We start from the raw sequence: 26,939 nt of genomic DNA, 5'->3' as shown, positions 1-26,939 counted from the left end.
ATCTCTTTCAAGATTCAGCTCCAGTGTGACTTTTTGAAAGTCTTCCCTGCCTCTTCCCCGAGACAGGAGCAAGCCCAGCCTTCCCTTTGAACCTACTGTGCCCTCTATCCTAGAGAAATAGCTCGTGCAGTTGGACCCATCAGAAACAGTCTGGCTGAAGGTTGAGCTGGGTAGTGAGTCACTCACTGGCTGGGGGGTTAAGGAGTCCTTGGCTCCTGTCTGTCTGCTTCCCTGACGATGTTAACTGCTTCACTCCTGTCACAAAGTCAAGGGCCCACAGTGTCCCACCTTGAGCCAACTAGGCAGCGCAGGCTGCGAGGCCTTTCATAACCCCAGAGAAGTCAGTTGTCAAGGGCTACTTACGTAACATAGCTGTATGAGCCTCTTCCTCCCCTTTCTCAGGAGAAGATGCAGCTGGCCTTGGACAGGCTCCTGACAGACTGGCCCAGTCCTGAAGAACCTGAGACCCTGGTCATCACTGAAGTCCTTCATCAAGTGACCCCAGTCTTCAGACATCCCTATCACCCCAACTGGCCAGACAAGGGACAAGGAGTCCAAGGTCACTATACCTCTGAGGAAGACACAGGGTACAGTGCCTCAAGCCTACCACCTTCAAAAGCTCTTATAGCAGAGACAGGACAACTAGTGGATCTGTACAAGATGCTGGGGAGCAGGGGCCCTGACTCAAAGCCAGGACACCTAGCCAACCCCTTGACAGTCCTTCCAGTGGACTACCTTCCCACCCATGAGGGATACTTACCCTCCAACATACAGTATCTCCCTTCACATGAGGTTCCTATAACTGACCCTCTGGAAGAACTAGAGACTCAGCACATCTCTCTTTCTGTTTTCCCTTCAAGTTCCCTTCACCCGCTCACCTTCTCCTGTGATAAGAAGCTGACTCTGGATCGGTTAAAGATGGGGTGCAGCTCCCTCATGCTGTAAGTGGTAAAGCTTGGAAAGTCAATGTGTCCCCAGTCCCCAATGTGTCCCACCTCCCCAGCCTCCTGCTCCAGTGGTCAATACTTCTGGGTGCTGCCATCAGGTTTGCAACTAGAGGGCAGACAAGCAGTTCAGGGTCAATCTTGGGAACTGAGAATTGGCCTTAACCCAGATACCTCGTCTTGCCTTCTCCAGAGCCTTAGGATTATGGTTAACCCTTGAACAGTGTGAGGGTTAGGGGCACAGGCTTAAATCAGTATATATATTTTTTTTACTCCCCAGAAAGTTAACTGTTGGCCTGGTGACCACTCTTATTGATAACATATTTTGTGTATTATATACTATATTCTTACAATAAAGCTAGAGAAAATGTTAAGAAAATCATATGGAAAATGTATTTATAGTACTGTACTGTATTCACTGAAGAAAATCCACCTAAATAGACCCACACAGTTCAAACTCATGTTGTCCAACGGTCACCTGTACACCGTGTGTACCTAGACTGCAATCTGGGTTCCTGCAACTTCCTCGGCTCTGTTGGCCAGTAAAGCAAAAGGGTAGAGTAGAAACCAAAGCTCTTACTAGCAATCACTAATAGTCCAGGGGACTGTGCGTGCAGGTCATACACCTAGGTCAGTAGCATTCAATAGGCCTAAGGTAGAAATGTTTATATATCTTCACTGTTCAGTGCAGTAGATATGAACCACACTGGCTACTGACCACTTTGGAATGTGTGTAGTAGGACTGAGGGAGTAAGTGGATTTTAATTGTAATTAGTCACACATGGCTAGTAGCTACTGTACTGGAGGGCACAGATCTAAATGACGGATACACTAGTAAGCATTATAGAGTTTTCAAAACAGATCAACCCAGTTTTACAGATGAAGACATAGAAGACCCTGGTGAACACCAATATAAAACCCCCCCCCCCCCCCCCCGCAGATGGTCACAACTGTCCTTGTGAAAGCCTACACAAATGTACCTTTTTCCTATTGTTTTATTTTATCTTCACCCTCTTTCAGTGAATCAAGAGCAGCTTGATGGTGGAAAGTTACCATAAACCTGCCGTTAAAACCCTGGGCCAAGCTTCCCCTCTCTGCAATCCAGTATCTTGGAAAGTAGTGGGCCAAAGGCTGACACCTTGTTTCTTCTTCCTTCTGCTGCAGCAGCTGTTGCCTTCAGGATCAGGGATGTCTCAGGGTCTAAGACCCAAATCATTAAGGTTACACTTGTGTCATCCCCTTCTCCCCAGGGCATCCTGTTTTTCCTTCCTCAGGAAGACTCTGAGCTGGTCCTCAGACAGCTCAAGTTGAGCCTAAAAGATACTTCTCTTTTCCTCAGCATGAGAACTTGGAACATGATACATGTTTTACTCATTTAAAGCTGTGGCCCCTGGCTTATCACCCTCCCCTACCCCATCACTGCCTCTATCCCTTCACTATAGGCCCTTCTGCAAAGCTGGTAGGGAAGTTTCAAAATGCTTAGTGCCCTTCCCAAATAACAGGATGAAAGGTCCAAGAACCTTCTTCTTAAATCCCTGTGAAGCCCCAGGCCTACCCCCTACCCTGACCCCAACCCAAACACTGGCACCAAGACAGTGTTTGTTTACCAGATGTCCCTCAGACCTCTAGAAATTGAAATCATGAACATTTGCTCCGCTTATTCATGTTTAATTCTTTATCTATGCTCCCTGCTCTTCGAACATAGTTTCCTCAGGCTTTCTTTGAAAAGCTTAAGTTCCTTCCTTACATCTCTATTCTACTCTATTTAGGTGCTAAGCAGCACCCTTGCACATGGTTTCTTGCATCTCAGAAGATTCAGTGTTAGCTTGTCTATACCCAGGATGTGGTGTCCCATGTTTGACTGTTTACAATGGGTCGTAAAGGACAAGGCCACCTCCTCAGAAGCTGGCTAACTTATCGCCTCTTGACAATGGGAGCCAACTTCTCTTCTTGAAATACCTGCTTTGCCTATCTCTGATTTTCTTTTGATTGCCTGATATCCATCTTAGTCATTCATCCCCTCCCCGCTTGGACTCAACACCCAGCTCCAATCTCCTTATTACCCCCTAGACCCTTTCCTGTCTCCAGGTGATACTGCATTTGTTTTCCTAAAAAGTAAAAAAAAAAAAAAAATTAAGAGAGACTTCCTTGACCTCTAAAGGCTCCTTCTAAGACCACAGAGGTCTCACCCTCTCAGTGCTTCCCTAAGCATGATGCCCATACCACTTACTTCCTCTGCTGGACTGTAAATAACATGAAGGCAGGAACGATGGTAATCTGCTTCCCCAGCACCATGCCTCGTTCATAGTAGGCTATCAATAAAAAGTAAGAACGATCACCTGCCACTGCTTTCACTTGTTCCTTCTGTTCCAGAAGCCAGTCTAGCTGTGCCTGCTTCCTCTTTATTGGGACAACTGAGTATTTGTTTTTCATTCCCAACACTCTACCCTACTGTCACTAACAACATTGCTATATAATACATGTAGCAGTAGCTCTTTTTTAAAGACCTCTTTGGGCATTAGCTACTCCACTCTGCCGCATAAAATATCCTCTTTTCATGAAGAACAGAGGACGGGTAACCTTGTTCTGCCCTTGCCAAGTAGTTTTCACAATCCCCTCATCCTGCAGATGCAGTCAAAATACCGAATCAGGTTGCCTCCTTTAACCAGGACATGCCCAGTTTTTATTACTCAGGATACTTAGCTATGATTTTAATCCTCACTCCTGTACATCCCAAAGTCAACCCAGAAATCTCTGCTCTATTGAAACACATCAAATTCCTTATTCTCTGAGACCTAGATACTACAAATGGAGTCCAAGTTCAGTCTTAGTGGATTCATGGGAATCTCCACCACTAATTCTTGTGTAGAGATCCTTATCTTAAATTGCCTCTTGAAAGGGCCCTCTTTCTCAGAAACCGGAGATTGTATTTCCTGGGCCTCTGTCTTCTTTTTTGGCAATAAAGTCTAACTAGTGTTATCTAGTTCTTTCCCTTTACTGACTTTTCCCTTCCATTCTGTCCTAATTTCTCAGCTTCCATTAATAGCCCACAGCTGCAACTCACCAAGGCCGAGGCCAGTGAAAGACATGCCAAGCTAGGCACATTCTATTCTAGTCAATCCCTTATGTTTGATTCTTGGTTTTTCTCCATTAGCCTCTTTTTCCTTCATCTGATACAGTTGTGATCTGTTCCAATATTGCAGCTCAAACCCTCCAAAAGAACCCCATTTTTCTCTTCCCAATGTGAAGGACTCCTGGACATTCATATTATCCACCCTGTGAAAGGCTGATAAGTGAACTCTGAAGTCACTTCTCTAGCATAACTAGAGATCAGAAAGATCTCCTTTCCACTAATAAAAGATACGCAATCAATTGGCTGTCAACGGAAAAGAGATCTTTACATCACAGCCTAAATGAGAATAAATCTCCAATAATAAACTTTGCAAAACACATACACTAAGTTAGATAAAAATATTTGCAATATATGCCCAAAATAACTAACTTAGGTGCCCTTAAGAGATCAGTACGATAAAAGCCAACACTAAAGAAAAATGGACTGGACCAACTCACAATACATGTAACTGCCCAAGAAACATGAAAGAAACAGTCACCTGTAATCAAAGAAATGAAAGTTAAATACCATTTTTCACTTACCAAATTAGCAAAATCAAGGGAAAAATTAGCCAGTATTAATCAGAGAAAGTGGTGCTCACAACCAGGAATGTTAGCTGGCTCCTTTCTGGAGGCAGTTGGGCAATAATATTCAGTAAAATTTGGATAAGTAACTCCACTGGATAAAGGACTGATCACAGCATAGATTAAAATGGGAGAGGGGGCCTAAATGCCCTTCAGTAGAGACCTGGTTATAGCATAATCCATATAATGAAACACTCAGTTTCATGGAATCTGATTCCACCAGTTTTAGGACACACCATTACTTTATGTTCTGAGCAGGAAAATTAAACTGTAATATTCCATCAATTTCTATGATGAACGTCCCCCACCACCACCATTTTAACATGCCTGAAATTGGAATGGATTTTAGAATTGCTGAAAAGCATACTATACAGTCTTTATAAAAGTATAACAATATTTGACATGGAAATGGTCAGTTACAAAAGGCTGAATAGAATCATCTCACTTTTATAAAATCAATGCAAAAACAAAAACAAAAAACAACCCTGGAAGAATATACACCAAAATGCTAGTGGTTATCTCCAGCCATAGGTTTTTAAATTACATCTTTGCATCCTTTTCACCAAATACTCATTACTTTTATAATTGGATAAAGTCAATAAAATATGAAGTATTACCAATTTCTTTCCGAAGACTTGAAACAGTGGATCTAGAGACAGACCCTACTGAGCTGAGCACTTTCTTTAAGCCCATGCCGCTTTCATCCTCCACCGTGTCTGGCACTTTCACTGACCAATAGTACTCCTGTCAGAGGGTATAGCAGAAAAGTAAAAAAGGCAAAGTAGATGACACACTTGGTGAGGGTGGGGGTTGCAGATTTTAAGGTAATAACTTAAACGATGGATCTTGGAAATACAAAGTTTATATCACAAGCCAATTTTTCCCAAATCCCCCATTTTAACAGGAATAATGATCAATAACACATTAATACAGTCCTTAGTACATGCAGTTTTGAAGGGTGTAATGCAGTGCTGACTATAGAGGTGGGGAAACAGATACAAACTAAGTCACATAACCAGTACATAATACTGGGCAGTCTTGTTTCAGAGCATAAGCTTTACTCTAATTCCTTCCTGTGCAAGACTGCTCTACTAATTTACATCAACTGGGGTTCTGACTGTAGTTGACTGTTAATTCCATAAAAATCTTTGATGCCTATTTTTACTAGGTAACCAAAAAATGGCATTTCTATACTTTTGAAGTTCTAGATTATTGGTTCTTGAGAAATCTACCTAAAACCATGGTAAAGCTTTAATGACCAGAAAAAATCTGGCACTCCTGAATTTGCAAATTTATCTACCCAGCTAATCTAAATCCTATAATAGAAGGCAAAGGTAGGCCACAGAAAGTAACACTCCCAGTAAAGTCCATTATTTTAAGGAATTGATAAATTATTTAAAGCTTTAAGTACATTATGCCTTCTAAATAGAAAAATAACCAGAACAATGTGTTTTCCCTTTAATTAAAAAACAGCTATTACCCCACCCCTTATCTATTTTTTTTTCCATATATGAAGGCTTTCTTGGGGTTGCTTTTGACTTAATTTTGTTGTGAATGTGAATTATTGAAACATAAATGCCCTTCCTCCATTCTGTGGTAATTGGTTCCACATTTTGCTACTGATCATTTATTTATAGCAGCAAAACTAGTGTTAATTGGATCTGCTGAGATTTCAATCACATTTCTAAGAGACATACAGACTTATTTATGTGCTGTCATGGGTTCCCTTCAAAAGTCAATTCATGCCTTTTTTTAATTTCTACAAATTTAAATAATTCTTCCATAAGAGACCCTGGCCTTGCCCTAGGCAAAAGAATGTGAGGTGAGGTTCAAAATACCCTTCCTTGTCAATTTGACTACCTATAAGTTAATAATAGGACCCCAAAGAAATACTCTAATAACTATTAGGGAGTTCCTCAGAGAATAAACTGTTCTCAAAAGCCCTGAATTGTCACTGAAAAGGCCTGAACGCCCCATAGCAGAATACTTTTACTAGTTCAAAAAACTGCAAAAACATTCTTTCAAAATCAAATGAAAACCAGTAACATGAGACACTTGTTCTTTATGAAAGAAAATCTCAATTCACCTGCTAAAATGGCAATCATAGCAGACAATGTGGCCTATGTTAGGCTGAGGGCACATTTCTTGTGCCACCTAAGCCAAGGAGCCTGGAGACCCCCATCCTCAATCTTCCCCAAACAAAAACTCTCAAGGTTGAAAATAGGGTGTCGCAAGATTTCATTTAGAAACAGAAATCTTCTATTATTCCATCACAGAGAGTAAAACGATCACTTGCCATCTTTCCACAACACTGCAAAGAATACTTTTAAAAAGGCTTTCTCCTACTTGTACTACAACGTCATTATGACTAGATTACTTTGCATTCCTATACACCCCCTTTACTTTACCCCTCCTGGTCTATGGCAGGATAGATTTCAAAGCAGCTGCAAAGACAGTTTTTAGAAAACACCTTTGACCTGCTTGCAACAGACTAAAATAACTTGCAAGGATAATTAAGTCAGTAAGTCGTTTCTCCAGCTACAGATGCAATCTTCAAATCAATTCAGATTTCTTTCCTCTAAAAATCTGCAGTTATTTTTAAGGTCTAATAACTCTTAAGTGGCAAGACTGATGATCCTGGAAAAAAGGGGAACATCCATGCCCTCCTTTAAACTGGAGGTGCTTGTTATTACAGTTCTTCCAACAATATATTGGCAATTTTCTCTTGATAAATCCTGCCCATTTTCTCCTGAAGGGAACGTCTTCTCAGATTAATTCACTTAGCATTACACAGCATCCAAAGCCCTTCTCTACTTCAGTCAACATGACTTCCAGAGTTCTACCATGACCCAAGAAGTGTCTATGTGTGTGGGGGGGAGGGGTCAGTCTAATTGTTAAAAACTTCGATTTACTGGGTTTTGTTAATACAGTGACTAAATGCCACTCAATCTTGAAGGGATACCATTATGAATAAAATATACCTGCTAAATTATGCTGATTTCCTTCCTAGTCACCAGTTAACAGGTCTTAAAAGTACCTTTATCCAATCCATTCTTCTCATGGACTCTTCAGCTCTTTAGATGTTAGCACTTAGGTAAAACATTGGTAACTATGTACATAAAATCATGCTGAAACAAAATTATCTGTCATTTTGGAAAAGTTCCTTTACTGGAAAAAAAAAAAAAAGTGTGGAAGCCTCACTGGAAACTCAGAATTTCTAGGTAAAAGACAAACTCTCTCTAGACAGCAAAATATGTTTAGTTCAATTCACCAATGAAAGCCTAAACATTTTCAGCCATGAAACTGGAAGTTGGCGGGGGTGGCGACAACTACCATCTTCTTTGCTGTTTTACACAACTACCTCTGGCAGTCTGAGCACTCTGAGTGTGGCTGCCAAACAAAGCAACATTTCACTATGGATTATTACACCCAAGGTGTTAAAGAATTCAGTAAGTTCCCAAAACAAAGTTTTTGACGTTATTCATCAGCTAATAAATTTTAGGCTCAAGGTAACAAAACTCTATGCAGTCAAACGTCAAGAACCACGTTCAGGTGGACCACTTTTTAAAGAATCTTCATGCTAGGCAGATGAAAACCAGGGCCATTTCTTCAAACTAAGACAACTCTTTAAGTCCTAAAATCTTTTAAGAGATAAATGATCAGCTACAACTGCAATTGAAGGTATATAGGGTAATCGATACTGTCCATTTTCAGTACTCAGTTCACCAAATATCAAAACCCTGAATATTAACTAGCCCTTTGCTCTCCACATTTCCATACCAGTGATACTTTATGCAGCTATTTAAGAAATAAAGCCAGGATCAGGTAAGAGCAACTCTCTCAACACCTGGTATCAGTCATCCAAAGTAGGCTTAAGAAATCCATAATTAATCAGAATTATCAGATACTAGTTATCACCAGTTATTTTATGGATCTTCCAAGCACAAACTTAGCATACATATAAGCACACTAGGAACTATTACACCCTGCCAAGTAGGCAGCAAAAGGGATGTTAACTAATTTAAAACACTCAAGTACCTACATAATTGACACCTCAAACAAAAACATAATTTGGTAATTTCCTAACCTGTATGGGTCATTTTTCATCTTTTCTTTCCATTTAGAAATGCACAATCGACTATTTATGAGGTAATCAATGGCACAAAATCTAAATTCTGCCCAAATGAGTGTTTTCCTGAGTAAGCTCTGAGAAAGGCAGTCATCAAGAAGCCAGTGATTCACACCCCAGCTCAACCTATGGAGTTAATTAAAAGACGTCTGTTTTCTCACCTATACAAAATGTTCACAACTCTCACCTCATGGGAAAAACCAATTAGAACAGGAGTTTAGCACTGACAAAAACTAGCACTAAACATAAAACTGTAATCATGGCATTAAGCTTACTCTTACAGCAAATTTATACTCTCCTAAACTAAAGTTTTCAGAAGATATATTTAAGTTACAAGTTATATAATCTTTTTTAAAACATGACCATCTTTACTAGAGGCTACCAGGTAAGATATCTTGCCTTTATTTTGATTGTAGAAGTTAAGAGGTAACTTGCTTTAATATACTTCTAACTTCACAATTTCCCATGGGGTAGGATGATTTAATTTGTACCTAGAACTAAACCTTCACTTAAAAGAACTCATTATATGTTGACCTGGGAATGATAGATCAGGAGTCAGCAAATATTTTCTACAAAGGGACAGATTTTTAACATTTGTGGGCTACACAAATAGCTTTTAACCCTTTAAAAATGTGTAAGTATTCTTAACTCATAAAGTGTACAAAAGCAGGCCAAAGGCTGAAGTTTGGGGACTCCTAGCTTAGATACAGAACTTATTTAAACAATACTCATTTCCAATACTATTCTTCCTGAGGCCAAAATCTTGATAGCTTCAACAATGTATCTCTATATCCTAATCATTTTCTGAAATTAAGCCTCTCATCCTTTAGTTACAATTTTTTAGATTCTTTGATTTAGTGAATTCCTCTCAGCCTAAAACAAGCTTTAGTCCTCGTACATCTCTATTTATCTAACCTAAAAATCAAGCGGGATTTTTCAATAAGAACACTTCCAAGGTAAACCTAGGCTGAGCAAAAAGAAACCACCCAAATTTCTAAAAGCTGCCAGTCAATATAATCTTAATGCTAAAACTTTTGACAATTTTGCAAATCACATCAATAATTAGTTCACTATTTACTAGGTCTGAAAATCTGGTAAGAGATCATTTTACAACTTGTCACTAAATATTCTGTAAAGTGTACCACTAATCACACTCTGGGCTTTCTCCAGTTAATGTGGAGATGTGGCAGCTTTAGACTTGCTAAACACAGGTTAATTTTAAAATTACAAATGTATGGGTTAATATCTAAGTACTAATTTACTTTCTTTAGAAAGTACAACTTAAATGTACCTGACAGCCCTAGAATTTGCATACCAGTTACTTCAAAGTTGGGACAGATGGCCATTAATATACCTGATATAATCTTACCTTGAAGTCAGTATCATTCAGGTTCCAGCAGCTTCACACTTCTGTTTTAACCTTTTAATACTTGTTGGTTCCTTCCACATAATACTAGTGCTCTTAAAGATGTGTTTTAAATATCCAATACATAATATTTAGACTTTGTATGCAACTCCCTAATGGCACAATAAAATTTTTCTATTTTAGTGCAATGACCTCTAGCATTTAGAAAAATAATAAAAGCAGAATGAGTACTTAATATTCTCCCTCCAAACCCATATCTAGAAATAAGCCCCAAATCTATTTACAACCCTGGAGATGATGTGTCTTGCTTCCATGTTTTAAATAAAACTGAGTAAATTAACTAGATATATAATACCTACTGCACATTTTAAAATCTTTCCTAATTCCACACAGGTCTCCAAAAACTATTTCACTAAAAACGAAACTAGATTCCCATTATTTCAATGCAAGCTGAAAATGCCATCAACTCTGGCATTACTCCCTTGTAAAAGCATCAAGATAAATGTTCACTAAAACATTAAATCAGCCACCACTATTATTTAGAGATCTGTATTAAGGGATTTTTTTAGTATTATATCATTGGTTTAAAAAAAAAGAGTGGCATTCAGTATGATTAACCTTCAGGCTCAAAATGTGATTGGCTAAGAGAAATGCCAACTGCCATGTCAGTCCTTGAAATTCGTAAGTTAAAAATTCAACTTTCTAATTGTAGTAGGTTTCATCCCTTCCAAATGTGATCCAACGTCCTGATTTAACAAAAAACCCACATACACAAAATCTAAATCTAAGGGGGAAAAATGAAATATGAACATTATCTTCGGGGTGCACACACAGGTCAGAAAACACGTGACGATAAATGGGCTCCTATTTGTTTGTTTTCATTACTTTTAAGAAGTGAGCATGAAAATAAAATCTTTATTTTCAGTTATTACCCACCAATAAGAGAAAGTTAGGTTCACAGTTTTAGCTCTTGACACAAAAGTGAACTAGGAGGCAAATTTACATCCATCAGATACAACCAATGGACCAACTTTTTAAAGTTCAGGCTATCTTGAAAGCTTGCAACATACCAGATATTGCTGTATTCTCTAGTAACAGAATGCCAGCAATGGCTGACACTAAGTAGAACTTGTGTTTTTTAATAGGAGGTGTTTTCTCTCTGTTGCTAAAAATCAAGGTTTATAAACATGTTACATGTCCAGAAACAAGTTAAGATACTTGAAAGTCTAACCACAATGATTTCGGAGCATGTATGTTGCAATCTCAAGAGGGGTCAATAGTCCATATGGACTAAATTAATACTTGCCTCTGGGTAGCAGGTATGTTCGTAAATATAAAATTGTATTAGACATTAGCACCAGTGCAGAACATGCTCAGCATCATAAGATCCAAAACACCAGCACAAAAGTTTATCCATCATTAAAAACCAATTACCTCCTTCCTAAGATGTCAAACTAGCAGGTAACTAGATTAATAAATCTAACCCAAATGAGTAACTCTTGTACTGTACAATTTCTCTTTTAGAAGTATACGGGAGAATGAATCAGCTAAATAGAAGACATTTTATGATTTAAGATCTTCAATATTTCAAAACTGGACATTACCATACACAGGTAGAAAATACTGAGTGAAAAAAGATCTTTGAAACTATACATGAAAATTCCTTTCCTATTTACTAATAAATGTGGCCTAAGATTTAAAAAAAAAAAAAAATCCTAGAAAATCTGTGTGTTGACAATTCTCTCCATGTATGTTTTAGTAAGTGGTGATGCTCCCATTCAAGGAATCCATTAACCTAATTTTCTAATGGAGGAAGAGGTAAAAGATACTTATCACTTTCTGTGGAACAGTCATCGATCAAAATTAACAGCAATATAGGAAATTCGGAAACAGTAAGATTTTTGGTTTATATTTCATGGACGGTGCTGCTGTTCCAACCTTATAAAGTAAAGCTGTCTGCTTTCCAAATTCCAAAAATTAACATACTCCCCCATCTTACCATACAAACCAGTGCCCTTTGGTTTCTTTAGAAAAAGGAAGGATTAAAGGGTTGTTGATTATGGAAGAACAATTTTGATTTGGGACCTTCCATACACACAAATCATACTGAGTGGCCAGACGCTTATTTTACACAACAGTTTAAATATTCTGCAGTAGCCAAATCAACTTGTTCCACCCACCCTCTGGGGGGGAAAACCCAACACCCATAAAACTACTTCACTTGATATGATGTTATCAACAATAAAGTAGCTTAAACTTCCACCAGTAAGGTGTCTAGTCTGGTTTTTAAAATGGGAAAGTCACACATTTTAAAAGTAAATATACTTGAAATTGTGAGTCAATTATAAATTTGAACCTAATGAGCCATGCAGGAGCAAGGGTTAATAAACCAATGTGCTTTGAATTTGTTCAAGTACTGATATTTCTGTATATAAAGATTTAGCATATATAACAGCTATCATGAGAAGTGAAAAAAGGTTTTCCCCAGAAATGAAAATATTAAAACTAAGTTAAAATACATAAAGTAGTATTAGTATTCCACACAGCATAAAATTTGACAAATCAAAGTTTACATGACCCAGTTGACCATGTGTGAAAATGCAAAGCAGGTATTAAAACTGATATCATGTCCAATATTTAAAACCAGTTTGTAATTGGGAGAACATCTAAATCCTTAATTAAAAAACACAAATGAAGTGAAAGCTTTAAACTGGTACACACTGTTCACACCTATATTTCAAGTTTGGAAATGCATATTTGCAAGCAGCAATACAAAAGTATTCATGAAGAATGCATAATCTCTGAAAATTATGAAAACATCCCTGCTACCAATACATTTCTAAATACAAAACTGACTACCATATTGTTACTTCTGTGTAGCGAGAGAAGTTCATTTTCAAAACAGATAAAATTCAGTCTTTAGGTGTGAATGGTATGAATGACAGTCTTTTTTTTTTTTTTTTTTAAATTCTTAAGTCGTTTGGGATCCTTAAGCATGCAAAACCTCAGATGGGAGGGTCCACAAAGGAACCAGGGTTGTCTTAGGGCATCCAGTTAAGCCAGAGCTGGGAATGCCTCAGGGTCATCTACATCAGGAGCAGAAGCACTTGACTGAAAAAGAAACAAATCGAAATTAACAATTCTCAAATCTTGGACTGCCAGTGTCTGCATTTACACACATAACTCTAAGATACTAAGTAAAAACATGTCAAAGCTTTACTGTTATGGATCAGAACAGGACTATAATTATTTGCAATGAGCCTTGTCCTGAGTGTCTATCAAGACGTATTCCTTAATAACATCATGGGTTTAGTTTTCTAATAAATCACATAAATAGATCCACATGGGATATGTATGTGGATTCTTTGTTTACTATTATTCTCCTCACCTGCAAATAAAAATGGCATCAATTTGAAAGCCGGCTAAGAAACCTATTACGTGATTCATTCATCAATGCTAGAAAGGGACCCAACTACTATTTACACTCAAAGAATAACAACAAAAACATATTGAAAGATCCATATACACAACATTATTGACCTTTTAAAAAACCTGATGTTCAGAGGAAGAAAAAGAAATCATCACCCCATTATCAACTATAAAAATCTATATTAAGCTACCACTAAAATCAAACATTGACAGACTCAATCAAGCAGGTAGGTCCCCAATTTGCATATCAGGTGTTGAGAATTCAGGAGGACATCATCGTTCCCTAGCCAGACCACAAGAGACAATGAACTAACCTAACCCAAAGGTTACTGCTAATACTTAAACAATATCTAGTCATTAACAGCATATACTTGGGCATCAAAAAGATCATAGTGCAAATTTATCAATTACCAGGGCTTCTATAAAAATATTTAAGAACTGGTTTTGTGTCATACACATTGTACAAGGCATTAAATTATAAAAGTAGGACAAAAATGAACTCAGCTCTCACAATGTAGTAAAAAAGAAAAAAAAAATCAAGAATAAAAAAGTGCCAATCATCATCCAGTTAGTGGCACACAATTATGGACACAAATGCTATACTGAGACCTACAAAAGTAGCAGAGTCAAAGCAAAGGAAGTAGACCTCAGCCAAAGCCAAGAGTTAACTTGGTTCCCTGTACCTAAATTTCCTCCCCTATAAAATGGGGATGTCAATGTAGTAACAAGGAATAAATGTCATAGTACATAAAATACTTAGCACAGCACTATGACCAGCACCTATAAGTACTCTATAAACAGTGATAATATAACTTTACTAGCACTGCTGTTCAGTTAAGTGCTTTAAACAAAAATATAGCCTAAAATGTAATTCAAGTTCTTGGAAGTATACCTACTTTTTTTCCCTTCTAATCCTACCCCCAAAAGGACCTAGGATATTGATTTACCAAAAGAGGTCCTCAAATTACTTGAAAAAGTAAAAGAATTCTTAAAATTACCTTGTCAGTTCTGCTGCCACGGTTTGGACGTCCACCACGCCCACGGCCACCTCGTCCTCCCCTGCCACCACGTCCTGGGCGGCCAAGGTCTCCAAAATTGATCTCCAGCTGAGACGTTATATCATTTGCTGGCTTCCGGAAATGATGATCCATAACCGAATCTTCAGCATGAGCCTAAAAATTTAAGAGCAGGCCATGGGGTGATTAATAGGAAAGCAACACTTCAAATTTCTAAATATTGAACTTTCTCTTAAAAAGACCAAAAATCTAATCTGCACTTCATGTGAACAAATATATCAATAATAAAAACTGCCAATGTAATACGTAAGGCTTGTGGATCAGCTATAGTGATCTTAGACAAAGAACCCCTTTCACTCTTCTCTTAACTTTATTAACTACAGTTGATACTGTCAAGTCTTAATTAAAGGTATATAATCAAACAACTCAAGTGGCTGGGCCCCATTTGAAATCCACCAAATCATAATCTTTAGGAATGAAGTCTGGTAAGTATATTTTAAATATGTCCTTCAGATTAGATTCCAATGTGAACCCCTGATGAAGACTTTTGGATAGGTGGCATGTGAGGTCTCTATTGGTGATAAATAATGAACCACTTTTTAAGTTATAAAGAACACCCTGGCTCTGTACTCTTATAACAAGTATTACTTGGGAAAATAAATCACGTATAGGGGCGCTTGGATAGCTCAGTCGTTAAGCATCTGCCTTCCACTCAGGTCATGAACCCTAGGGTCCTGGTATCAAGCCCCGCCATCAGGCTCCCTGCTCAGCGGGAAGCCTGCTTCTCCCTCTCCCACTCTCCCTGCTTGTGTTCCCTCTCTTGCTGTGTTTCTCTCTGTCAAATAAATAAATCTTTAAAAAATAAAGAAAAAAAAATCATGTATTAACTTCTCATAATGCTTTTCTGTTCATATGCAACTATTCTGTGTTCTTCCCTATATACTGGAGAAGTACAGATTCAAATGAAACAAAACTTTACATCAGGGAACCTTGAAAAGCCAAGCACAAATAAATCCAAGCCTTAATTATAGACCGGTAACCTTAAAGTTAACGTGTTTGTGAAATCCAGATCCTCCTTTGTATTTATATATAAGGTACACCACCCCACTCTGAACAAAACAAAACCCAGTTTTACACTGCTTAATTCCTAATTTCTTCCTGTATGTTTGCGATGAATAAATTTTAAAATCTTCTAGTTGATAACTTTTCTTACACTACTTTAAAGTATGTTTTAGTTTTTCTAAATACAGGTATAATCCTTTTCTGAAGGAATAAAGATTTTGTCCTTTCTAAATCTTGTAACGCTACATACTGTTAATAACTATCCCTGAAAGCACCAATAAATTTTGTAGTTATGTACTTATGTTTTCACCCTTTAATCACCTAATACCCAAATTGTCATTCCTCAGTGCTAGGCCAACCTAATTTAAAGGCAGCAGAAGGTTATTCTTAAAATAGCAATTTTAAATTAATGTTTAAATGTAAATCCACAAAACCACTAGCAAATTAAAATCAATTACATATACTAATTGTTTAATTTTTAAACGTTTGCTATTGCAAGGCAACAATACCAATTCATTAATTAGAAGCATTTTCTAAGTTTCTAGAGCACAGAAGCAAAAAAACCTAATCGATATACTACCGAAACACCTCAAAGGTTTTACTACAGTAATACAGAGGAAGTCTGGATGTTCAGGGAACATCCCTTTAAAGGCAGCAAATAAATCTGCAAAGTTTTTTTTTTCTTTTTTCCTAGAGCAGTGAAATGATAATCAGGAAATAAGAGCTCTGGCTTCAGCCCTGTCAATTAACACCTTAATTTAGTTTTCCGTTTCTAAAGTTTCTTATTTCCCCTAACTACTACTAATTTGTTTTGAGGATTAGGATACATGAAAAGAAAGAGCGCTTAAATATACAACAAACTTGAAGACCTATACATATTCAAAGACAAGACCATATATGCCAGTAAGATCAGATCTAAACAGGTGGCCACATCACAAAGGCAACATGAATCCAAACAAATAAAAGTGGCTTGGTAACAAAAATATCATGGTTTCAAAATTATTCATAACCAATTTCACACTTTAATTTTCAAAAAAATTTCTAATCATATATCTTATATAATAATTATTTCTGAAAAGCTCATTGTAAGATTGTATCTAACCTGATGTCTACAAAACGCATAAAGAGACTTCAAGGTAACTAATGAATTATGTGAAATACATCAGTATTTTGTGAATGTGTCTCGTTCTGGAGAAAAGTTCTGTCAAGACCCAAAAGAGTTACAGATAATTGTGTCAAAGGTGCCTAAATAAATCTTTTTCATATTAACCTAAGCAATTTAATCATTAGTTTGAGATTCAAACAAATAAACAATCTCCCCCAAGATGAACTTTCATGGTTTCTTTAATCAGGAATACTTTGTTTAACCCAGATACACAACTTTATCTGAATGAATTACCAAAAAAATAAGCAAAAGCATTCAAATGAAGCAAAATATTTTTTTCCCACAGGACTTGGCACTTAAGACAATGTCCCCATTTATATTGTTTTATGGAGTCAATGTTTAAAAAAATGATCTATAAACCTAGAATAATATTTAAGTCTCTTCAACCTTGATTTTATTTCAAAATATCCCAAGTTTGTGTCACAGCTATTTAAGAAAATTAACATGCAATAGCTCATTGAATCTTTTCATTACAGGTTGCCTTAATAACATTTGAATTTAACTTTATGACTAAAATCTCATACTTGCACAAGCCCTAAATGATGTAGCAGTGAGCCATTCCTCTAACGACCTGCCCCAGGGATTGTTACCAAATCAAAACCACCAACGTGTCTTTTTCAAATATTTTCATTAGTAAATTAATTTGCTGGTTCTTATAAGACATCAGTCCTCAGAAAGGACAGCATCATTTATTGAAGAGTCTTGATCATTACAAATGACAAAGGCAGAGAGTTTGAAAAATTGAATACTGATGAAGCCACTCTTTTAGCTTAAACCACATGAAAATGCAAATCTTTCAACTTATTCACAGTTAGGCAAGATTTTTAAAAAATATTACCACAACTTTGAAAAGACCTACCTTAAATACTAGTAAATGTATTATATACAACTGACTGCTTTCTAGAAAAAACAACAAAACCACCACATTAAATACATTGTGGATTGACTGACGGACTACCTTTCTTGAAATACATGGTAATGCAGTTTATTTTCCTTTCTGAACAGTTTATCTACCCCAAATGATCTTATGTAAGTCAAGCTTTCATTTTTTATAAAGATTATCCATGTGATATTTTAAAACAGGAAGTATAAATATAAGTCAATACACATCTGAACATTTTCAAACACCCCAAAACTTAATTTTACCTCTTCACTCTTTGACTTATGAAGAACAAATCCCTTCTTCCACTGCCCATCAGCACCTTCATTTGGTTTTCGGATATTAAATTCTACTTTTGCCCGGTCCTTATTTTGAATAGCTTTCCACTCATCCAAAGTCATTTCTTTTGGACCCTCTTCCTTTACTTCTTCAACTTCGTTCTCCCTGTGAAAATATATTTGTTTTATAGCTGGTAAGGGGCTGATAAAATTATAACTTATGATTATAAGAAGTTAATATTGGCTTATTGGTAATCTTTAAGAGATTATCCAAGGACAAGAGGATCCCAGTCTTCTGTCACCCAATGGTTAACACATAACTTGGTGGAGGCTAGGAATTCAGTGCTTATTCAATTAGTGAAAGCATGGATAACTGAGAAATATACAATTCAACTTCATAAACTATGAAATCAACTATCAGTAATAACAACCTTGAACTGTCTTTACCCAAAATACATATTTCTTAAAACTATACCGCTTTAAAACCATACCCTTATGTGATTAAAATATTTAACCTAGCTTCTCCTAAAACACACTTTTAATTTCCGTAATTTCCCACAATGTAGAACTTGTAACAAAAATAAAGGCAGTCATCTAGGATGCCTGTGAACAACCAAAATTCATATTCTAGAATATGAAAGAACTGTTCCTCTTTTATCAACACTCAATGGCAAAACAATTTTAAAAGCCAAGTTGCCACAAATCCAAAATCCTGTATACTCCAAATTTTCAAGCCAGCCTGTATATGGACAGGAAACTGCGGTTCCACTAGTATTGGAACCCTCCACAAAACACACAGCTTCAATACTTAATATGAAATGAGTTATTTCCAAATACAATTCTCAGGATGTAACTGTTATATACAATCCTTTTCCCTTTTTATAAAAACAAAGCATGGGCCTAAGAATCCATTATTTTGGTCTAATCTCAACTTGAAATTGTCACCAAACAAGCTGTTTGCTATTTTGGGAGACATGCTTCCTTCCAAAGATAGCAGGTGATTCAGTTAGCCTTAGAGATCAAATATCTCCCTTCCATGCTACTCCTGTTTGACAAATCCTTATCTTAAAACTGCCTATACCAAGTTTACATTTAATTAATGAGATCTTGGCTATCAATATCAAGTCCAACTCTGTCACTTTACAAATGAGAAAATGGAGGATCAAGAAAAGATCCTAGTTATTCCCAAGTCATGACATAGCCAAGAACAGAACTTGGCATACCTTTACCACGTCATGAAACCCCAACACCTACCTTCAAAGGTTGTTTTGAGGATCAAATGGAACAAAATAAAAGTTCTGGGAACTATGTATTAAGGGAGTTAATCAAAGTTCAGCCTGTGCTTCTTAAATTTATATTTCCACATGCAAGATTTAATGCTATATTCAGATTCCCCCTACTCTGGAGTAAGACTAGAGACTGCTCTCATGTCATCATCTTGATCTTCTTTAGCCCAAATATCCCCAATTTCATTCCTGGGTCCCAAGAGAAGGATTTGTTTGCAATATGTTGTCAATACATCATTTCTTCTGATAAACAGTTATAATCTTTGCAAATCACTCTTAAGGTGATTTAAACATGGGCTCTTATTAAAGGAACAGTTGTGTTGGGCGTTGTGAAATACTTCTGTTACTTTAAGGTTCATTTCAGTCGCCCATCATAATTTCATTGTTTACCACTCAAAATTCTAACTTCATATTACCCCAAGTTCAACATATCACTTAATACCATGTATTTTTATCTAATAGTAAATCAATTGTTACTCCTTCTTCCAACAAACCTATGGAGTATGTTATTACCAATAGTGGTTCACTGTAGGAGCAATTCTTGGAGAAAAAGCAGAAAAGCATCCCCTCCCTGATTTAAATAAGCTCTGATTAAGAATTACAAACCCTAAATAATTGGTAATTTAAGACTTTAAACCACAAATACTGTAAGCAATGGCCGGCATATAACTTCTGCTTGGGTTGATGGAAACTAATAAAGGAAGGCATTAAATTATTTCTACCAGCGTTAACTTGTATATTTAGAATTCCTCCATCCTTGAATGAAAACTTCAAAACCAAATCTTATACCTAAAAACTCAGAAAATGAAAAGGATTAAGAAAGCCAGTGAATTAATAACATATTCTGGCCCTTGCTCTCCTCATACATTTTAAAATAAGCCAATAAGGCTATGTTCCAATTCTACGTTGATGGAAAAAGAAAAAAACTTCAGAGAAATTAATTTTAAAATGGTCACATTTTCTACTTTTAAACTGTCTCGGAATAAAATTTATATAGTTAAGAGTCCAAAGTACTTTGAACTATGTGTTCTAAATTCTCTCTTCTGATAACCATTTGGTCAAATTTTTAGAAACCCCCAACTTTAGCTTCCAGTTCCCACCTATTCAGTGTCTCTGGATAGCTATCATCACCAGGATTATTCATTACAACTTCTCTACCAAATAAGATATAGCTAAGTAAAATAATGCAGGACATCTTATTCCTATTCTCCATTCTCAAGTTAAATAGTTAATTTTTGTTCTTAAGGTAAACAGGTATTGGTAAAATAATGTATTTTCCTTATCTTTTCAAAGATGACAATGATAATTTCAAATAAAAATAACCACTTCTATTTTTTAAACCATTATAGCCTAATATATGAATGTGTAAAACACTCTTCTAAATAGATACTATTTGAGGAATTGGGGTACAAGTCTCCTATCAAAACCATCACATAATAGCATTAAACCTATATGTTATTTTCTCGGTAGAAACCCAGATTGCTTCCAATGCTGTGGCATCACCACTGTACATAAAACCACTTACTTATTTTCAGTGTCTGCAACTGGATGTTCTTCACCTTCAGGTGTTTCCTCAGTCACATTTGATTGATCCAAGTCACTGCAATTATAAGATATTTGTTTCTGAATGTATTTTGGGGACTCTCTAAGGAAAAAAGAAAAAGAAAAGCATCTAGGTCCATTTACATGTAGCTTAAGGATTCTTTACACAGTTTTAAAATCTTCACATTCTAAGAGTCTTTTCTTACTAAATTTACTTCCTAGTAGACGTCCAAGAGAAAATAATTCAAAAATGCATACTGATCCAAGTTGTATTTCAAGTACTTTATTCCAAAAGTAGCAGGACAGAGTAGCTTGCTTTAAGACAAAGCTTCACCAGCCTATCAAATTTTTGGAAGGCAGCTATGCTCACCACTATACCACCAACGCAGATAGCCTATCAAATTTTTGTAATGACCACAAGGATCAAGAGCTACAACAGGAACTATTAAAGACACACAGAAAATCAGAATACCCAAATAACTTAAATGTAGGGTTTCAGGAAAAGTTACATAACCATATGAAAAGAAAAACATCACATTTATTTAAATATAGAAAAATTGGTCATGTGACATACTGTACTCAAACATATCCAACAAGATACTGTAAGGAAGTAGCTCTGAGATGAGAGCCTCTGTTCTTGTCCTAGGGACAAGTAAAATTTAGTATTATGGATAAAACTCTAATAAAGCATAAAATCTTATTTAAATATTATTTATTTTTAAAAAACAGAATACCAACGTTAATTCATCTTTGACAGTTCCCCAGTTGTGAGATCCGCTACCTCCACGTTTGTCCTCATGCTTCAGGCCACTGTAATGTGAAAAAGAACTAACAAAACTGAGTTAACATAATACTCTTTAATTCTAGAAATTCAAATTTTGTTTTATTAAAGAAGTAGATTCACATGTAAAAATACAATAAAAACCAATATAAGACTTACGATCTATCACTTCCACTATGCCTATCAAATTCACGTTTGCCACGAGAATCAAATCCATCTCCTCGGCCCATTCCACGTCCACGGCCTCCTCGACCTCTTCCAAGACCACCACGGCCTCGGATAGGCCGGTCAATAATCGGTCTACAACAAATAAAAAATATCATATACTTCCAAGGTTTCCAGGAAAAAAAAGGGGGGGAATGCATCCAAAGGCTCAAATGTAAAAACATATTTACTGGCTAACAATTCAATGGCTAAGTAAACACACGTTTTAGAAAATTCAAAAACAATCTACTTCTAAACACGTAAAGAAATCCGAACCAGGAAGCTCCCCCCAAAACAAGAAAATTATTTTTGCTTTCTCTAAAACTTTACTACTAGTGCCTATACTTTTTTCATGATTATTCGTATTATAATCCAGTAAAACCACTACACCTTACCAATACAGTTCTAAATTAAACATATCTAACATGCATAATGAGTAAATAAACGCATATAACATGCATAATATGAATAATCTGTTTTGCTATAAACAATTACCCAACAGAACTTTCCTGCTAACATCTAGGGATGCCAAGGAAAAGAAACTGTCCATCGATTCAACTGAAGTGTTTCATTACCAGAAATCCAAGACTGAACACTAAAAATTGTTACCAAAATGTTCATAGTAGAACAATGAATACACTCATATTTCTCTGATAAATGTAACCAGCCACACTGCTACCTGGCAAATTATACCCAATTTATAGCCTTGTATTAAGATATGACTCTTAAACTGACAAAACATTAAGAGATTAAAAAAAAATCTTGCCTATCAACTGAAAATTCTCCTCCTTCACCCTTTTCTTCAAGTGGCTTTTCAAATCGTCGTTCACGAGGTGGTCGCCTTTCTGGTCTCCTATCAATTATTTTCCCTTCACCCTGCAGCTGTTGATCAGGTCTTCTTCCAACACGTCTTATTCCTGAAATGATAAATAACCTGCATAAGCAAATTATTTTTTGCAACACAAAAAAATTGGCAGAATACTGAAAGAAAAAAAAAAAAAAAAAAAAGCTGCTATTCTTTCAAATCAGTAACTAGCACTTGCTGCTGAAGAAGGCAAAAACTGGGCATCTCTATAAAGTGTAACAAAGTACCTGAGAAATTCCTATTTAAAGACCATAAAGGTTTCAAACTTCTATTTAGTTTGCCAAATTATGCCTCCCCCAAGAAGCAGTCTCTGTAACTGACTTGAAAGTCATCTGGGTAACCATCATTCCTCTTTTCAAAATGCCACAGTCTCTTAATTTAAAATTCTAACTTTTAAGAAATTTTAGGCATGCTACGTTTTGGCTTTAAAGATACCAAAAAGATTAACACCAGTAGCCATTCATTAATAATACCCAAGCAAATCAACACACTCACCAGATAAGGGCCCTCAAAAAAACAGTGAAGACCACACTATTTTACATGATCTGGAGAAAATAAAACTACAGTAGAGTAAAAAGAGTGATAGTTTTATAAATCACAAAACTGAAAGGAAAAGAGCATTGAGGATTACATCTCCATAGTTTCAAACAACTAATTAACCAGAAAAAAGTATTTTCCTCAATTAGTTTTTGTATATGTAGTCACATATGTATCCATCCATATCCATACACAGACTAAAAAAACCATACTGCTATGCAACCACTAGGAAATAGTCCAGTTGTTTTATTATAAATGGATAGTTTTTTTTTTGCCTTAACACATCTTTGTTTCCAAAGAATCTTTAAAAACCACACACACATCCCTTTAAAAACCGTATTTAAGAAATAGAAACTTGAGGCACTAAGTGATGGCTGAAGCATTTACTGATTTCCCCCTGTATTACTTTTTTCCTGCTAGTGTCTGAGGCCCACAATGGCAACCAGTATGCATTACTGGCCTTAAGGATAAGTAGATAAATTCATGACTGGAAAATTTCAGGTATGCTCTAACTCCCAAACCATAATTTCTGACAAAGTTAAAAAAAAAAAAGCTGAGGAATTGGGTTTTATAACAAGATCTTAAACTGATTCAATGATTCTAAGAAAGTGACCCACCACCAGGATGCACCCCATCATTCAGCTGCTTGTAACTAAAGTCAAATGGTAAATACCAAACTCATAAATGAAATTTTAAGGTCCATGCCACATAAACTCTCAGGATAGACCACAAATGTTAGATCTTAAGGCATCTTAAACAAATGTTGTCACAGGTATAGTATACTGGGGTGGGGATATGGAACCAGTCCTTATAATAATGATATCCAAGCCAAACACACCCAAATGTGAACAATGGCTTACTTCCCCACCCAATATTCATTATGCTTACAGAGCCTAAAAAATTTGCTAAATAAATTCACCCAATGAATGACATTTAAAAATTCAAGCTTCTCTTAATCTAGTTACCTGTACTTGCAAACTCACTTGATTTTCAGTAGATTCCAGGCTTTGAATAAAAAAATTTAAAAAACACGTTGGTCTACACTGTTAGTGAAGTTCTGCGGTGTCAGTTCTCAAATTCTTCAAATGAACAAAAGACAAGCTACAAAACTCCTTTAATATTAAATACATATATCTAAGGTATGTGTAGTATTTGCCAGCACCTACATCCAAAGGCAAAGAACACATAATCAGGTAGCAATTCTTCCCACTACAAGAAGTAGGGAGACTTTTTCCAGGTCTCTATGTCTCCAATGCCCAGAACATCAACCGACAGGTAGTAGAATCTGAAAACGAAACCTTTCTCATTCAACATTTTCCCATATTTATTAGCTTATGTTTTATGCAATTTAAGGTTAAGAGTGCTATGTATTGCTGATCTAAAGATGGTGACAGCTAGTATGGAAGTTCTCCCAAGTAAAGAGTACTGAATGTTGAACTCTGTCCTGGTTATAAATTTATGAAATAATTCCCCACCTGTGCAACTTAAAATACTAGGTTCCAAGTTAAAAGCTTACCTCCTCAAATATGGGCTTTATGATCAAAACAACTGAGGGGTTTAAACCAGGCTTCATGCTTTGAGCATTAAAAATGCGTGAAACACATCTACCTGGTACACTTGAGATTTATACATTAGATTCAATTTTTTCATGCACTTTTTTGGATTAGTGAGATCAAGGAGGTAAAATTGAACAGAAATAATAAACACAGGCCCGTGTTCCTTAACGCAGAAATTAAATAATTATTCAACTGTGCTACAGGTTGCTTTAAAACTTAAGATGACTGAAGAGATATTTGCTCTAAACGATGTATACAGGGCTTTCCAACACTCCCACCTTGTCCTTCTCCCCAACTGTAATTTTAATACAAGAATTCTTTTGTTTTATTCACCACATAGGTTCTTCATTCCAAGCATCACAGAAGTTCTCTATTTAAAAAAAAAAATCCTAAACCAAAACCTAGCACCATTGCTGTGATTTTTAAAATTAGCTGAATGCTACGGAATTCAACGAAAACTAATGAGAAACACTTCTTTCAGGAGCACGTGGCCGAATAGGCTAATTTCAACTTTCAACATAAAAGGGCAACTTTATAAAAATCCAGTCTTAGGGTCCTACACCTACTTGCTACTGACCACGTACACTTTTTATCCTCAACTGTTCAGCTTTTTCGTCCACCACAAAAGACAAAACAGTAGTAAGAAAATGCAAAAAATCAACCTCAAGACAATCCTGTGAAGTTTACAGTGACCTCTGGAAGCAACTATTCCCCGCCAATGAATCCCGACCATGCTTCGCGCACATGTGGAGAAAAAGCTACACTCAAAAGAGCTCTGCTGTGGCAAAAGTTGTGACAGCCTCTGCACTCAATTCACCACGAGGCCCAAGCCGAGCCACCACTTGAAATACTAAGTGCGGGGTGGGGGGGGGGGGGGGGGGGGGGGGGGGGTGTCGGGAGAGAGGACGAGCCTCAGGATTTCCCGCAATAGTAGTCTTCGTTCAGAATTCCCGCTTCTGCTTACTACAGTGTAACCAAATTTCTCTTCTCAAAAGCTTAATTCACTCCAGCAAGTTAGTAGTTTTTAATATTTGAAGTGATGAGGGGGGACAATAAGGCACCTGAAACAGTAGCTCACTCCACAGAACCTCGAACTAGCTCAGGTGCAAACTCCGACCCCCAGCTTTTCAGTGGGGGTACTCCGCGCCATCGTGGGACAAGATGGCAGGAGAGAAGCCAACCGCACCTCAAAGCAGCACGCCGAGGGAGAGCTCTGAGCAGAAGAAGCTGTTACCCCGTAACTACAAAAGCTTCAGTTAAGTGGCCAGCCTCCCCGAACCTCGGTCCATGCGCTTGCCCGCCAAGGAATCCGGCGGGAAGGCAACAGCCTCCCAGGATTGCGAACACGCTCGAGGAGCGGCTTATCTCTGGAGCACGCTCCCCCGCTCAGGAACTGAGGCGGGAAGGGGGTGGCTCCAGGATCCTTGCAGGTGGTTTCAACTTGGGGCTACCACGCTCCCAGCACCTTCGCGGGACCTGGCTTTTGTCGTGTGGGGGAAACGTGAGGAAATCGGAGGCAAACTCTCCCGCGGACCCTCGGAAGTCCAGAAGCAAGTGGTAGCCTTAAGTCCCCTCGCTCCTTCCCTCCATCCCGGGTCTCCCCCACCTTCTACCACAGCTTTACCTTCTTTCTTAAGCGCCACGGGCGGCTGCGTCTCCTCTTTCTTGTCAGCCACGCCAATGCTGGGAGGCAGCGGGTTCTTGCGGTCTTTCTGGGACTCTTTACGCAGCTGTTTGCCTGCCGTGGTGGAGTTGGTCTGGGCTGCGGCCTGAGCTGCGCTCTTGGCCCCAGGGCCCCCAACGCCGCCCCCGCCGGCTTCTTTTTTCTTGTTTTCTGCTGCCTTCAACACCTCAAAGGGGTCCGATTCGTCGTCAAATAACTGGTCGAATCGGTTGGTGACCACGCAGCCGAAGCCTTCCTGTAAGTGCCCAGGCATGATGGTGGCTCGCCGGCGCGTTCCTCCACGGATTGCAGCGGGCCGCGCCGAGCCAAGAGCGCCTGCTTCAGCTCTTCCCACAAGATGGCCGGGCCGAGAGAGGGGGGTCGTCTTCTCTTCCGGCGCCAGGCACACATCCGGGAGCGGCCAGCGCCGCACGGCACTATGGGGTATGTAGGCCAAAGTCGCTTCTCTTCAGGCGTCTCCCGGCGCCAAGACTACAATTCCCAGAAGGCACGGCGGGACAACTCTTCGCGCGCGCCTAA

At 37.6% G+C, this 26,939-nt stretch overlaps 2 protein-coding genes across 7 annotated transcripts in view; one reads left to right on the top strand and one right to left on the bottom strand.

The window, feature by feature from the left end:
- Positions 1–12,974, top strand: part of IL12RB2 (interleukin 12 receptor subunit beta 2) — an 88,826-nt gene extending 75,852 nt beyond the window's left edge. For all 3 annotated transcript variants that reach the window (XM_032426485.1, XM_032426491.1, XM_032426481.1), the window contains one exon: positions 403–12,974. In XM_032426485.1, the coding sequence (XP_032282376.1) occupies positions 403–945 (543 nt within the window). In that variant the 3' untranslated portion in view covers positions 946–12,974. The remainder of the gene's footprint in view (positions 1–402) is intronic.
- On the bottom strand, positions 12,840–26,785 carry SERBP1 (SERPINE1 mRNA binding protein 1). Of its 4 annotated transcripts, none has more exons than XM_032426496.1 (8): positions 26,361–26,785; positions 22,545–22,695; positions 21,734–21,874; positions 21,532–21,621; positions 20,777–20,896; positions 17,954–18,131; positions 14,563–14,736; positions 12,840–13,246 (listed from the first exon to the last, which is right to left on the bottom strand). In XM_032426496.1, exons 1-8 carry the CDS (start codon positions 26,671–26,673, stop codon positions 13,190–13,192), a joined length of 1,224 nt encoding a protein of 407 aa, XP_032282387.1. In that variant the 5' UTR covers positions 26,674–26,785; the 3' UTR covers positions 12,840–13,189. The 4 variants fall into 4 exon arrangements, with proteins under 4 accessions (XP_032282387.1, XP_032282393.1, XP_032282390.1 ...); XM_032426502.1 differs by having other exon boundaries at positions 20,777–20,851; XM_032426499.1 differs by having other exon boundaries at positions 21,532–21,603.
- Between the last annotated feature and the right edge of the window lie 154 nt (positions 26,786–26,939).

The sequence above is a fragment of the Phoca vitulina genome, unplaced genomic scaffold (genome assembly GCF_004348235.1).
Source record: "Phoca vitulina isolate PV1807 unplaced genomic scaffold, GSC_HSeal_1.0 scaffold2, whole genome shotgun sequence".
Lineage (NCBI taxonomy): Eukaryota > Metazoa > Chordata > Mammalia > Carnivora > Phocidae > Phoca > Phoca vitulina.
The sequence above is the reverse complement of the archived record's forward strand: the minus strand, read 5'-3'. Positions and strand labels throughout refer to the sequence as shown.

What these genes read in the sequence shown, in the direction of transcription:
- SERBP1 (XM_032426496.1), bottom strand. Translation starts at nt 26,673, where the DNA reads ATGCCTGGGCACTTACAGGAAGGCTTCGGCTGCGTGGTCACCAACCGA. An exon ending in CGTGGCGCTTAAGAAAGAAG is followed by an intron (nt 22,696 to 26,360) that starts GTAAAGCTGTGG and finishes TTATCATTTCAG; the next exon opens with GAATAAGACGTGTTGGAAGA. An exon ending in GTGGCAGCAGAACTGACAAG is followed by an intron (nt 13,247 to 14,562) that starts GTAATTTTAAGA and finishes TTTCTTTTTCAG; the next exon opens with TCAAGTGCTTCTGCTCCTGA.